This window comes from Bombyx mandarina, chromosome 10, assembly GCF_030267445.1.
Source record: "Bombyx mandarina strain Sakado chromosome 10, ASM3026744v2".
NCBI lineage: Eukaryota > Metazoa > Arthropoda > Insecta > Lepidoptera > Bombycidae > Bombyx > Bombyx mandarina.
Window position 1 is genome coordinate 14,078,777 of NC_143217.1, and position 13,137 is coordinate 14,091,913.

At 41.4% G+C, this 13,137-nt stretch overlaps 1 protein-coding gene across 12 annotated transcripts in view; it reads left to right on the top strand.

Annotated features, from left to right (window-relative positions):
* mmd (disintegrin and metalloproteinase domain-containing protein mind-meld) overlaps positions 1-13,137 on the top strand; it is a 937,314-nt gene that overhangs the window by 334,795 nt on the left and 589,382 nt on the right. For all 12 annotated transcript variants that reach the window (XR_016323709.1, XM_089730674.1, XM_089730671.1 and 9 more), the window contains one exon: positions 3,455-3,603. Coding sequence is in view for 11 of the 12 variants with exons in the window: in XM_089730674.1 (XP_089586800.1) it covers positions 3,455-3,603 (149 nt within the window). In the remaining variant the exon portion in view is untranslated. The remainder of the gene's footprint in view (positions 1-3,454; positions 3,604-13,137) is intronic.

Sequence of the window (13,137 nt, forward strand, 5' to 3'; positions counted from 1 at the left end):
TTACTTATACCCTATTTCTGTCAGGCAACTGCGGTGCAAAGGGTAGATTGTGAGTTGAAATGGTTATTCTAATATAGCAACTAATTACTTTATGGGTTGTTCACAATTAACTCATGGGTTATCACGTCATAAACAATAGTTAGAGCTTAAAGTTCTAGTAGTATTGGCAGCTTACCCGGATAGACACTACCATCCTCCTATTCTCGGTTACAAAGCTGCATCATTAACTTTCATTAATGTTTAATTGAAAGTTCGACGTCATATCATAAGATAGTCGGCGATATTCGCGCTATAATGATGTTAATTGGCTAAGATCACAAAAAAAACTACATTTAAACTTTTCTGCCTATCTTGGGTCATAGAGTCAAACCTCAATTTCACGAGTGTAAGGGCTGTTAGTCAAAGTGTGATTGCTTCATCCCAAATGTAAATGAGGCAGTGTTACCAATCAGTGGGGATGAACATTTTTAATTGTTAATGACGAACTCACTAGTATTTGATATCTGCCCAGCATAAATTTATCACAATAGGAACCATCGAGGTCAAACAAAAGAAGCCATCTTGACGTCATTGAAAAACCATAAACCCTTTTATTCAGGTCTTAAGCTCTAGTCCATTGAAAAAGGGTTGTTTGGTGCCAAGATCGTAAAATTTAGGGCTTCGGCTTATCCAGATTATTCTAACATACGTTAAGTTGAGTTATGAGGTCTCAATTTTAACAGTATCATGGCTGTTCCGCCCTTCAAGCTGAAATGCATTACTGCTTCACAGCAGGAATAACCAGGGCAGTGGTACATACCCGTGTGGACTCATAAGAGGTCCTACCATTAGTATTTACGCAAATTATAATTTTGTGATTTTTATTACACGATGTTATTCCTTCACTGTGAAAGTCAATCAATATGTACGTATTTCATTAGAAAAAATTGGTACCTGCCGGCGGGATTCGAACACCGGTGGATCGCTACATACGAATGCACCGGACGTCTTATGATTTAAGCCATCACCGGTCGAGGTATCACCACACTGCCCATTTGAAGTTTGAAGGGTGAAATAGCCGATATACAACTCAGTTGGGACTTTTACCTCATTCTTAAAGTTGGATGGGGACGGTTTTTTGCCGATGCTGATAGCCTTGAGAGGATATTTCAGTTTTGCCCTAACATGTAGGCGATGTTGCCGGGTTCAAACCGGAAAGTGTTGCTAACACTATCCGTAGTAAAAGCAGTGCTTCGCAGAATCTACCATTGAATCGGAAACGCGACCCAATGAGAGGAGAGGGATAGCACTGAGATTTCTACTTAAAACCTAATTGAACATGATCATGCCATAACCTAATTCATTCATTTGCCATGATAATCATTCATTCTATATTTTTGGTCAATTGCTAGTTTCAGTCTTCTCTTTAAATACAATGCAATAAGCAATGCTTAATGCTTACAAAGTCAGGCAAGAAAACGGCTCATTATGTTAAGAGGTTACCGTCGTTTATAAAAACCCGAAATGTCAGTGGTACAGCTGAACTACCGCTACCGCTATCCTGCCGCCGAGAGCTTTCTTTAGACCTTGTTTCAAAAAGGTCATGTAAAACACTAGGAGAATTACGTGGAGCTTCTCATGCTTTATGGCTGGCATTCACAGTTTGCTATCTATACACACAGTTAGGAGCTTAATATCAAAAGGACCTTATCTCGCTTCTTATCTACTGCAAGAAAAGTAGCATAATAACTATTCACTGACCCGCAAAATATCTTTATACATATGCGGAAAGAATAAATACAAAAACTGACAGCCATATTTCTTCTCTCAGTTAACAAACGCGATATTTAACTTAAGCCAGCCCAAGATAAAGCACCGTTTCAAAATTGCACTTGCAACTTTAACGTTTTGACGTCGTAAATTCGGAATCTTGACCGATTCCGACGTAAACCTCGGTTTTTACGATAGCCTTAAAAGCAACAATGGGGGAGCTAGATTGAAACTCATTTAGGTCGAGAGCACCAACTCGGATTAAACTCGGTCGCGGTTCACGGAAGACTTATTGCTTTCGGCTGATTGATTTTTCTTTTGATAGGATTCCTGGATGCGGCACGGCCACCTTTAATACTTCGAGAATATTCGGGTGATATTTTAATCAGAGTTTTAATTTTACGACATTTTTTAGCTGTATGTTCTGGGTGTTTGGAACGTGCTGGAGTGACTTGATTTATTCGTCGATATTGGTAGTGTCTAGAATCCAAGAGACAGGGCCATTACGTAATACCTTTCTTGGTACGCCTGGTAATATCTTAACATGAATAATTTCTATAAAGGATAACGTAAAACTAATTGCTACAAGCTAAAATTGAGATTTTGATCTGATATCTTTGTGGATGATGGCACTCACGTCGCCACTTAACCTCAGGTGTATCATTATCTCATTTAATTCATACAGGTTCATTAGAATCACTCACAATAAAACCAACTAAGATACCAATAACTTTTACTGGTGGTAGGACCTCTTGTGAGTCCGCACGGGTAGATACCACCACCCCGTCTATTTCTGCCGTGAAGCAGTAATGCGCTTCGGTTTGAAGGGTGGGGTTCGTTGTAACTATTCTGAGACCTTAGAACTTACATCTCAAGGCGGGTGGCGCATTTAGGTTGTAGACGTCTATGGATTCCAGTAACCACTGAGCACCAGGTGGGCTGTGAGCTCGTTCATATAAGCAATAAAAAATGTGATTTTTCTAACTGTTCGCTAAATGTTTACCGTAGAAATCTATACTTAAGTTGAATCGTTACGGTGGATATAATAGATTTATTGTTAATACTAGCTTTTGCCCGCGAGTCGGTCTGCGTGTAATAGTTACTTTGGCATAACGCTAAATTTTACCTGCCTCTTCATTTACGCAGTGGATGCTCTCAAAAGGGATTAAAATCCCGATTTTACAACATTATTTATTGGTGGTTCGCTTGCATTGGTCTTAGCGTGATGTTATATAGCCTTTCTCGATAAATGGACTATCTAACACTGAAAGAATTTTTCAAACCGGACCAGTAGTTCCTGAGATTAACGCGTTCAAACAAACAAACTCTTCAGCTTTATAATATTACTAGCGGCCCGCTCCGACTCCGCTTGGGTCTTTAACAAAAATTTCAACGATAAATAAAAGAACACTTATTGCGGCATAACTATGATAGTTAGACATATGTTGTTGCGACATTTTTTGTAAATAATAATGTGGTCTACAAAGTGGTAGTACATTATTTTATTCTATCAACAATTTTTTTTTTTTTTTCAAAAAAGGTTATAACCTATGTCACTCGGTAATAGTGCAGCTTTCAAACAGTGAAAGAATTTTTCAAATCGGTTCAGTAGTTTTGGTACCTATTCAATACAAACAAACAAACAAATCTTTCCTCTTTATAATATTAGTATAGATTTATTAATATAAAATGTTCTTGTCTCCAGGTGAAGTGGAGCGGCTTCTACGGGAGTACAGACAGAACCAGGAGCTGGTGCGAAACATCGGTGCACATTACTATCAAATCATATATCCAGTGCAGCTTCGGCACCACGAGAAAATGGGCATATCCACCAGAGAGGTTAACACGCCAAAGGTAAGTTTCAAAGCATTATCTAGCTTTTTTTTCATCTTAAACATATTCCATCGATCGTGTTTTGAAACACATTTATGTATATTAGTGGTCACCCAGTACTCGAAATTCGACTATAATTAATTGAAATTATAAGTTTGAACATTATTATGGTTCTATTGTTAATTACTATTGTATTTCTATAATCACAGATTTCGCCAAGAATACGCTATAGACAATTATATTAAACACAAACAATACTAATCTATTCTCAATTGGACTAGGTCTATGATTTGACCACCGACATCAAACAATAAGAAAAGTTTGACAAATTCCAAGAAATTTCATAACAAATTTTGGCACAATTTTCAAGGTTACAAACAAAAGTCTTATTTTTATTTGTGTCTCCTGTTTCGAGTTCAATTTAGACGAGTAATTATGGATAAGAAAGTATTAAAAGTTTCGCAAAACTCTATCTACGTCGTAGCTACACTAGCTCAGCAGCGTAAGATTAATTTTAATTATTAATTCAATAAAGCTCTAATCAAGGTTGAAAAGACAACTTAAGGATTCACAGGCGAATGGACCGCAACGTTCTTAGAGTATAGTACCAGTATATAGCTACTGCCAATTCTGATTTTATGATGTAGGGGGTATTGAAAGCTTGCATGGGTGGGAAGCTTCTGCCGCAAATCATTTCATGCATTTCGGTCATGCTTTCGCGTTGAAGGGTGGGACAACGGACATACTATACAATTGAGCCTCCATATTCTGGAACCTCACAATTCGAATTGAGCGATGAGTTCATTGACCTATTATTTAACTGACAAAAAAAATCGGCAATCAAATAAACAAAGCCATGTCACAAAAACAAGGGAAGAGATCGGAACAAAAAAAAGAAGAAAACCTTGAGAATAATTTTGGTGGTCCTGTTTGTTGGGAAACTCGCCGAAAACTTTCGAAGAATCTCAACAACAATAACATTTGCACTTCAACTCGTTTGGATCCTCGATTTTGTAGAATCAACAATACCTCCTACGAATCTGAGACGACAGAGAGGCGAAGAGAGGCGTCCAAAAACTTCAACTTACTTCTTAATCAGCTTACAAGTTGTGTTCTTGAAAACATTTTTTTTAATACTTATAGAGGTGGAAGAGCTCACGGCACGTACTGTTAAGTAGTTACTGGAGCTCAGCCCGGTCATCGTTCTCGTCGAACCCGTCACTTGCGGCAAAGTGGAAGGAAAGAGGCCTTTTTTTTTTCGGATAGAGGGCCGAACCTCCTACGAGGTCCCCGCGCAAAAGGGGCGCGCGGGGTATGTGAGACTCTACGATCTGCATGGTGTTGTGAGCAGACCGCGGGACCAAGGATTTTAGGGCCCACCCACTAAACGACTCCTCTGCACTCTTACACCCGACGTCCGATCCCCTCCGAGGTCAGAACCCGGATGAGGTAGGGGGGTTACCGCGGTCAACACTACAACCAGACGGCGCGGCTCACCCCAAGGACGCCCCTTGACCTTCACCGGGGGGAGTTCGCCTCTTACAGGGGCCGAAGTCGGACAAAAGCCCTTCTGCGGCCCCCGGCTCGGCGGCGACGGATAGGTGCGGAGAGGGATGAGCTCTCCCTCTCTCGTTCCGCCGCCTCCTTCTGCAAGATGGTGCACTCACAGAAGTCGAGCATCGCCTTCCAGGACTCATCGCTGCCGAGCATCGTAGCCACGACAGTCGGCAGCGACAAGTTCGGTCCTATTTGCGAGACAAGGACACGGCGTTGCTCCACTCATGCGGGGCAATGTGCGAGCGTATGCTCGACCGTGTCCTCGTCGCAGTCACAGTGGTGACACTCCATCGTCGGTTCCCTTCGGGCAACGCGATGCAGGTACCGGCCGAAACACCCATGGCCGGTAAGCATTTGCGTCAACCGGAAGGTGAGACGCCCTTGGTCACGGTTCGCCCATTTCGCGAGGACCGGGCGCACCGCCTCGACGGTCCGGAGACCGGCCGATGGGTCCGCCAAGCGGCGAGACCACGCCTCCAACACAGACCGCCGAGATTGGAGCCTCCGCGCTCTAATTGCTCCTTCTCCGGGACGTGGTTCCCCCCTGTCGCGAAGGTCACAATGCCACGCATAATCGGCAGCGAGTGCCTCCGCCTCCAGGTCCCAGGGAGGCGTCCCGGCGAGAACGCACGCCGCCTCGAAGGAGACGGTGCGGTATCCACGAATCGCCCTGACTGCGATTGCACGCTGCGGGCGTCGCAGCGCCACGACGTTTCTGCGAGTCAAGGCGCGGCACCACACGGGGGCTCCGTATAATGCAATAGACCGTACCACCCCCACGTAGAGGCGGCGCACCACCGTGTCAGGCCCTCCGACGTTTGGCAAGAGCCGACTCAGCGATCCAGCCGTCGCCATCAGTCGGGGGCCCAACTTCTCGAAATGAGCGCGGAAGTTCCAACGACCGTCCAATTCGAGACCGAGGTACCGTAACCCAGTCACCCCGACCTCGACGCGGACGCCTCCAAGAAGGAAAGAAGCCTAGGGGTGTAGTCCCATGCGCTGGTCCAATCAGATTAAGACTTTGGAATTTAGCATCCATGTCGCTATCCACTGCGCGGAGGACAGGAGTGAACGGAGGAACATAGTCCTAACAAAAGTGCTCCGTAAAGGTCACGACCCTCAGCACTGAAGAATACAACACACGGAGGGTGCTGACGGAAGACTATGTAATCGTTCGATTCGTTACTGTTTGGTATTGCTGAGCGGATAACCTCTTCCGAACCTCACTATCTCAATTATTTTCTCGCTTTTATTTTTGGTAATTCATACTCGGAATTAATGGAATTAAATGGAAGTAAATATACTAATAAGTATTATAAGGAAGTATAAGGAAGTATATATACTGATGGTAGGACCTCTTGTGAGTCCGCGCGGGCAGGTACCACCGCCCTGCCTATTTCTGCCGTGAAGCAGTAATGCGTTTCGGTCTGAAGGGTAGGGCAGCCGTTGTAACTATACTGAGATCTTAGAACTTATATCTCAAGGTGGGTGGCGCATTTACGTTGTAGATGTCTATGGGCTCCAGTAACCACTTAACACCAGGTGGGCTGTGAGCTCGTCCACCCATCTAAGCAATAAAAAAAAAAGTCTTTATTTTGATTATCTGAAGTAGCGATATCTTAGGACGCCTATCACGGAACAGATCGGCTATTTATAAACAAGATTCAGTGCGAAGCGCTTTTCGATAGTACGCCTACGTGTGTTGCGTGTTCTCAATAATTGCCAATATCGATATTTTAATCATTCGCAACACGCGCTATACTAAAATAAAGTTCAAGGGAAAAACACGTTACAGATTAAGATAAAAAATTATATGTTTACAAGCGGCCCGCACCGGCTCCGCTCGGGTCTTTAACAAAAATTTCAACGATATTTGACGTTGTTTTACTTTAAAAAAATAAAAGAACACTTATTATAGCATTGCCGTTGTGACACTTTTTGTAAATAATAATGCGGTCTACAAAGCCGTAGTATATTATTTTATTCTATCTATATATATAAAAATGAATTGCTGTTCGTTAGTCTCACGGCGTCTACCTACATCACCAAGGTACATAACTACATTGATAGTCGTAAAAGACGCCAACGTCGAGTAGTAGGCGATGGTCAACTAACCTACTCCATAATCTTGCCACGGTGGGCCTTGGAGACTAAATACCTCCTAAAATAACCGACGTAGAAGGTAATGGGAACCCACTACGCTTATAGTCCCAAGAGAACTCCATGGAAGCTATGTCAAATAATAGAAATATTCTGTCGGGTGATCCGGCTGACCCCCGGCGCTCATCGATAACCGGGTCGAAGAGTGTGAAATGGGCTACCGAAGACTCCTCGATAGTGAGTCATCAGGCTACCGAGTCAGTTCATGCTACTGAAGACAACAAAAAACCTTCCATACGTCACAAGCACAAAATCGGCACATGGAACGTTAGAGGCATCCTGAAGCCTGGGAAACTCGAAGTCATTGAGAAAGAGATGAGGGAATACCAACTTCTTATAATGGGACTATGTGAGACCCACAAAAAAGGAAGAGGCTTTTTCAAGACACCTGCAGGAAACACGGTCTTTTTCTCTGGACACGAAACTGAGAGTAAGAACGGCGTGGGAGTCATTATGTCTCGGAAACTTGCCCCTCACATTACAGGCTACAATACAATCAATGACAGGATCATGACCATAAGAATCGATAGCACCCCCATTCCGCTTAACATCATTCAAGTCTATTCGCCAACCGCCCAATCATCACAAGAAGACATCGATGAATTTTATGGAATGCTACAAACAACAATAGAAAGTATCTCCAAGCGCGAAATGACAATAATTCAGGGTGACTGGAATGCAAAGGTTGGAAGCACAGAACAGGATGACCACATCCGTCATATAATTGGTAAATATGGGTTAGGAACAAGGAACGAACGGGGCGAGAAATTAATAGATTTCTGTGTCAGTCAAGAGCTAGCAATAATGAATATCTTCTTTAAGCACCACAAGCGTAGACTGTATACCTGGATATCCCCCGGGGACCGGTTCCGAAACCAAATTGACTATATTACCATAGGCAAAAGGTGGAAATCATCAGTCACAAATACCAGAACTTTCCCGGGTGCAGACTGTGGATCTGACCACCAACTACTAGTTGCAGATATTCGCTTGCGGCTAAAATCCTGTCACAAAAACTCAAAACCGACGCGAAGACTAGCTCAGCCTGAATATGAATATTTCCAGAATAAAACCGAACCAGAACTTACCCCCACTGAAATAAAGAATACAAGTTCAGAGGCACAATGGGAGTCATTTAAATCTAAGATCGTAAAGGTCCTGGAATCTATGAATATAAAGTCACAGCCAAGGAAAGACTGGATTTCAGATGAAACATGAATTAATATAGGAAAGCGGAAAGAGTTGAAGAAAGGCGTGAGATCAGTCGATAATGTGGACGAGTATACTACGCTCTCCAAACTAATCCAACGACAATGTAGAAGAGACAAAAATTACTACCTCGAGAACATATGCACCGAAATAGAACACCATGCGGATCAATATCAGACCGGCGATCTCTTCAGAAAAATTAAACAAATAACCCGTAAGTTCAAACCATCCTCATGGGTGATAGAGGACAGAGAAGGCAATCCCATCCACGATATTGCAAAAGTCACAGAAAGATGGAGGGAGTACTGTGAAGAACTATATCAGGACGAGGACGCTAGTTGTGGTATCATCCATGATCCCGTAAAAGACCCAGAACCAGGTATACTTCGCTCTGAAATAGAAGAAGCTATTAGGAAACTCAAGAGAGACAAAGCTCCAGGTCCTGACCAAATCACAGCAGAAGTATTGAAAGGCCTGGGTCCAAATGGAGTGTCAAACGTGCATAATATCTGCAACGCAATCTGGCAAACAGGACACTGGCCTAAAGACTGGGTGCACTCGTCTATATTGCCTCTCCACAAAAAGGGCTCAGTGCGCAATTGTAGCAACTACCGAACGATAGCCCTTGTGTCGCACGCTAGCAAGATCCTGCTCCACGTCATAAACAGCAGACTAAAATCGTTCCTTGACTGGCAGATACCTCAGGAGCAGGCAGGTTTTGTTAGGGGGAGGGGCACAAGAGAGCAAATTCTTAACTTGCGACTCATTGTAGAGAAATGCTATGAGTACAACACACCTGTCTTTATGTGCTTTGTAGATTATCAGAAGGCCTTTGATTGCGTGAAATGGGAGAAACTGTGGGAGATCCTAAGTGAAACAGGAGTTCCGAGTCATCTTGTTATGTTGATTCGCAACCTGTACGAGTCGGGGTTTGGGTCTGTCTCTATCGAAAATGCCACTTCAAGTGAATTTCGCTTCCAAAAAGGAGTCCGGCAAGGATGTGTTATCTCACCTATTCTCTTCAATATATATGGGGAATATATAATGCGCCAGACTTTAGAAAACTGGGAAGGAGGCGTTAGAATAGGGGGGGTTCAGATAACGAACTTGAGATATGCCGACGACACCACACTTCTTGCTTCATCTGAGGCGGAGATGAAGGAGCTTCTGGACAGATTAGAGGCTATAAGCCTAAACATGGGACTAGCAATTAACAAAAGCAAGACCAAGCTGCTAGTCGTAGACCGCTTCTCATCCACTCAGCGTACGGACCTTTTGGCAGAATACGAGGCCGTGGACCAGTTTGTCTACCTTGGTTCTGTGATCACGGATAAGGGGAGCTGTGAGCCTGAAATACGCCGACGAATTGGAATGGCTAAAACAGCTATGACGCAGTTGAGCAAAGTTTGGAAAGATCGTAATATTTCGAATAGGACCAAAATACATCTTGTGCACTCACTGGTCTTTCCAATCGCTCTCTATGGAGCAGAAACATGGACCATAAAAGCAGCTGACCGAAACAGAGTTGATGCTTTTGAAATGTGGTGCTGGCGCCGCCTATTAAGGATTCCATGGACAGCCCACCGCACGAACATCTCGGTCCTACATCAGCTTAAAATGGAGAACGCTCAACGCCTGTCTGCCACCTGTCTGCAACGCATAATGCGCTACTTTGGCCACGTTGCCCGCAGAGGTGTAGACAACTTGGAACGTCTGATGGTCACTGGGAAAGTAGAAGGAAAACGTCTTAGAGGCCGGAGCCCCAAACGTTGGTCCGACCAGATCTCCGAGCAAACCAGCGGACCACTTAGCACTGCACTACACCAGGCAACTGACCGGAACCGATGGAGGCTGACAGTAGACAGGCTAAAACGGAGTCACGATCCTCAGCAATGAGGGAGCGATGGAGAAGAAGTCTCGCTAAAACTCGAGAACGGTTGGACCGATTTGGCTAATTTTGGTCTTGAATTATTCGCGGAAGTCCAGAGAAGGTTTAAAAGGTTTAAAAGAAAAAATATGAAAATGCTCGGAATTAAATAAAAATAACAATTTTGTTTTTCCCTTGATGTTTATTTTATACAAAAGTTTAGGTATTTTATTTATCGATTGAGGCACTACGAAGTCTGCTGGGTCAGCTAGTCATCAATAGTTTTCGTAGGGCACGCGGTGTAAAGAATATTTTAGGTAATTTTTTTACACCTTGGGTTACATTATTGGAGTTTTAGTAAGGATCCCAAATTTTTTTCAAAAAAGATTATGGCCTATGATACTCGGGAATAGTGTGGCTTCCAAACAGTGAAAGAATTTTTCAAATCGGTTTAGTTGTTTCGGAGCCTATTTAATACTAACAAACAAACAAATCTTTCCTCTTTATACGGATAGAAATAGATATAATATTAGTATAGATGTGCTTCGTACAAAATTCATTCATGTTTCTAGGCGGCTTAAATAAAAAAATCAGAGACCATCATCGAGTATATCAATTATTATTTTTACTTCAGAACTTTTTTCTAGATGAACCGATTCTAGAGATTATTTTACTTGAAAGCTTGTACTTCTAATGTAGTCAGGTTAATTAAAGCTTTACATAATCTGACCAGTGTTTTTATGATATCCTAATTTTTTATTTAAACTACATTTAATTGATTTTGATTATATTGATGAAATTCTCATTTGATTTAGTGGAAACCGAATATTTCTTTTTTTTTTTTTTAATTAAACTTTTACATTAATTTTTGTTGTCACTTCAAATCGGTTAGATAAGAGATGAGAGAGTTATGTCCAGCAGTGGACGAATGTGGTTCGAAAAAAAAAGTTCACGACTCACCAAATGAAGAGCTTAATAATTGTAGAGATCAAAATGCTATGAATAGAGTTGCCCATGTTGAGATATTAGATCGATGGTTTGATTGTATTGAAATTATATTTTTCCTTTTAGCTTTAGTTTTAGCTTTAGTTTGGCTGGCTTTAGTGCAAAACAAACTTACTTCGCGGCAGAAATAAGTAGGATAGTAGAGCGAAGTTGCAGCATCACAACACACCTTGGTCACGGCGATGCATTAATTTACAAATATTGCAATCATATTCCACTACATATTCACAAATATCTTATTTGCTAACTAAAATTAGAATGTGTCTGCGGGATTTGAACTCTATTAAGCTGTACACGAATAAACAAACACTCTAATCACTAAAGCAATACTTTTGCTGGATACTCCCTAAAAACATCTAAATGCAACATATCTTCAGTTTTAAATGAGACATATGTGAACGCTACGAGCTCTCTCATTACTCGTCTTTACGAGCGTATAAAGATCATCCCCTCGCATTCTACTCGACACACAAAATATTCTCGAAGCCAATTTAACTTAGTAGAAACTTGTTTGAACTTGCGAAAGATGTTCAATCGATTCCCTGACGTCTTTTAAAGGCATCGAGACTCGCAAGTAATTATACAAACATCCGATGACGATACGTGGAAAGTTTCTAGCGTGTAGCATCGTCGCTTACGTCGTAACAGTAATAGTTTTTAGAATTTGAACATTTTTTTATTTTATTTTGAAGTCGTCGTGGCCTAAAGGATAAGACGTCCGGTGCATTCGTATCTAGCGATGCACCGGTGTTCGAAAACCGCAGACAGGTACCAATATTTTTTTTAATGAAATACGTACTTAACAAATGTTTACGATTAACTTCCATGGTGAAGGAATAACATCATGTAATAAAAATTTAAAAGTAAAAGGTAAGATCAAACTAACAAAAATCTTTAAAGCCTAACTTAATATTACGGTTTTGTTATTAGTTGTAGCAAAAGAATCGAAATAAACAAACAAAACCGAGATCCCTTTTAGTGAGAATACAGAATGTCGCTTATTTCTCTGCAAGGGCCTATATTTTTAGGACTCAATCGCCCTTATCCTATCTACGGTCATACATAATGCAAGAATTGCGGCTCTTATTATACTAAGACTATATGTTCTGTCTTTAACAGGCACTTGACCAAGAAGTATGTATCTTTTGAAGATTAGTTTTTATTATCAGAAAACATTGAGTAATTGTTTGGTCAGCAAACTAAGGTCATACGAATTTCGTTTTTAGTTTGATCTAAGCAAGGTTTTAAGGATGGCCCAGCTGTTAAACTATAATATTGAGACTTAGACCTCATGTCTCAAAGAGGGTCACAGCATTGACCTAGTGATGTATATGGGCTCCGGCTATGATTCTCGTGAGTGACCAAAAAAATCAAAAAATCATTTATTAGCCTCCCTATTACTTCTTTTAAGTAGTAGTAGTAGTTTTATTTTTCCAAATGGAAAGGCAAAGGTGTCGTACCATACAGCCTAATCTTTTGTATATATTTTTTTATTTTATGAAATATGATACTATGAAATGAAATGAAGTTGATTAATAATATGAAACATGACATGATATGAATTGAAATGAGATGAGATGATATAATATGCGATACTTTTATGCAAAATGATAATATGAAGTGAAATGAAATGAAGATGATTAATTTGAGACATCAATCAACTGGGATGAAATTAAATGAAATGAGATGAGATGACATGGGATGAAATATAATCTCAGTAAAATGGTGGTCATTTACTGAGATTTTTTCAGTGGACT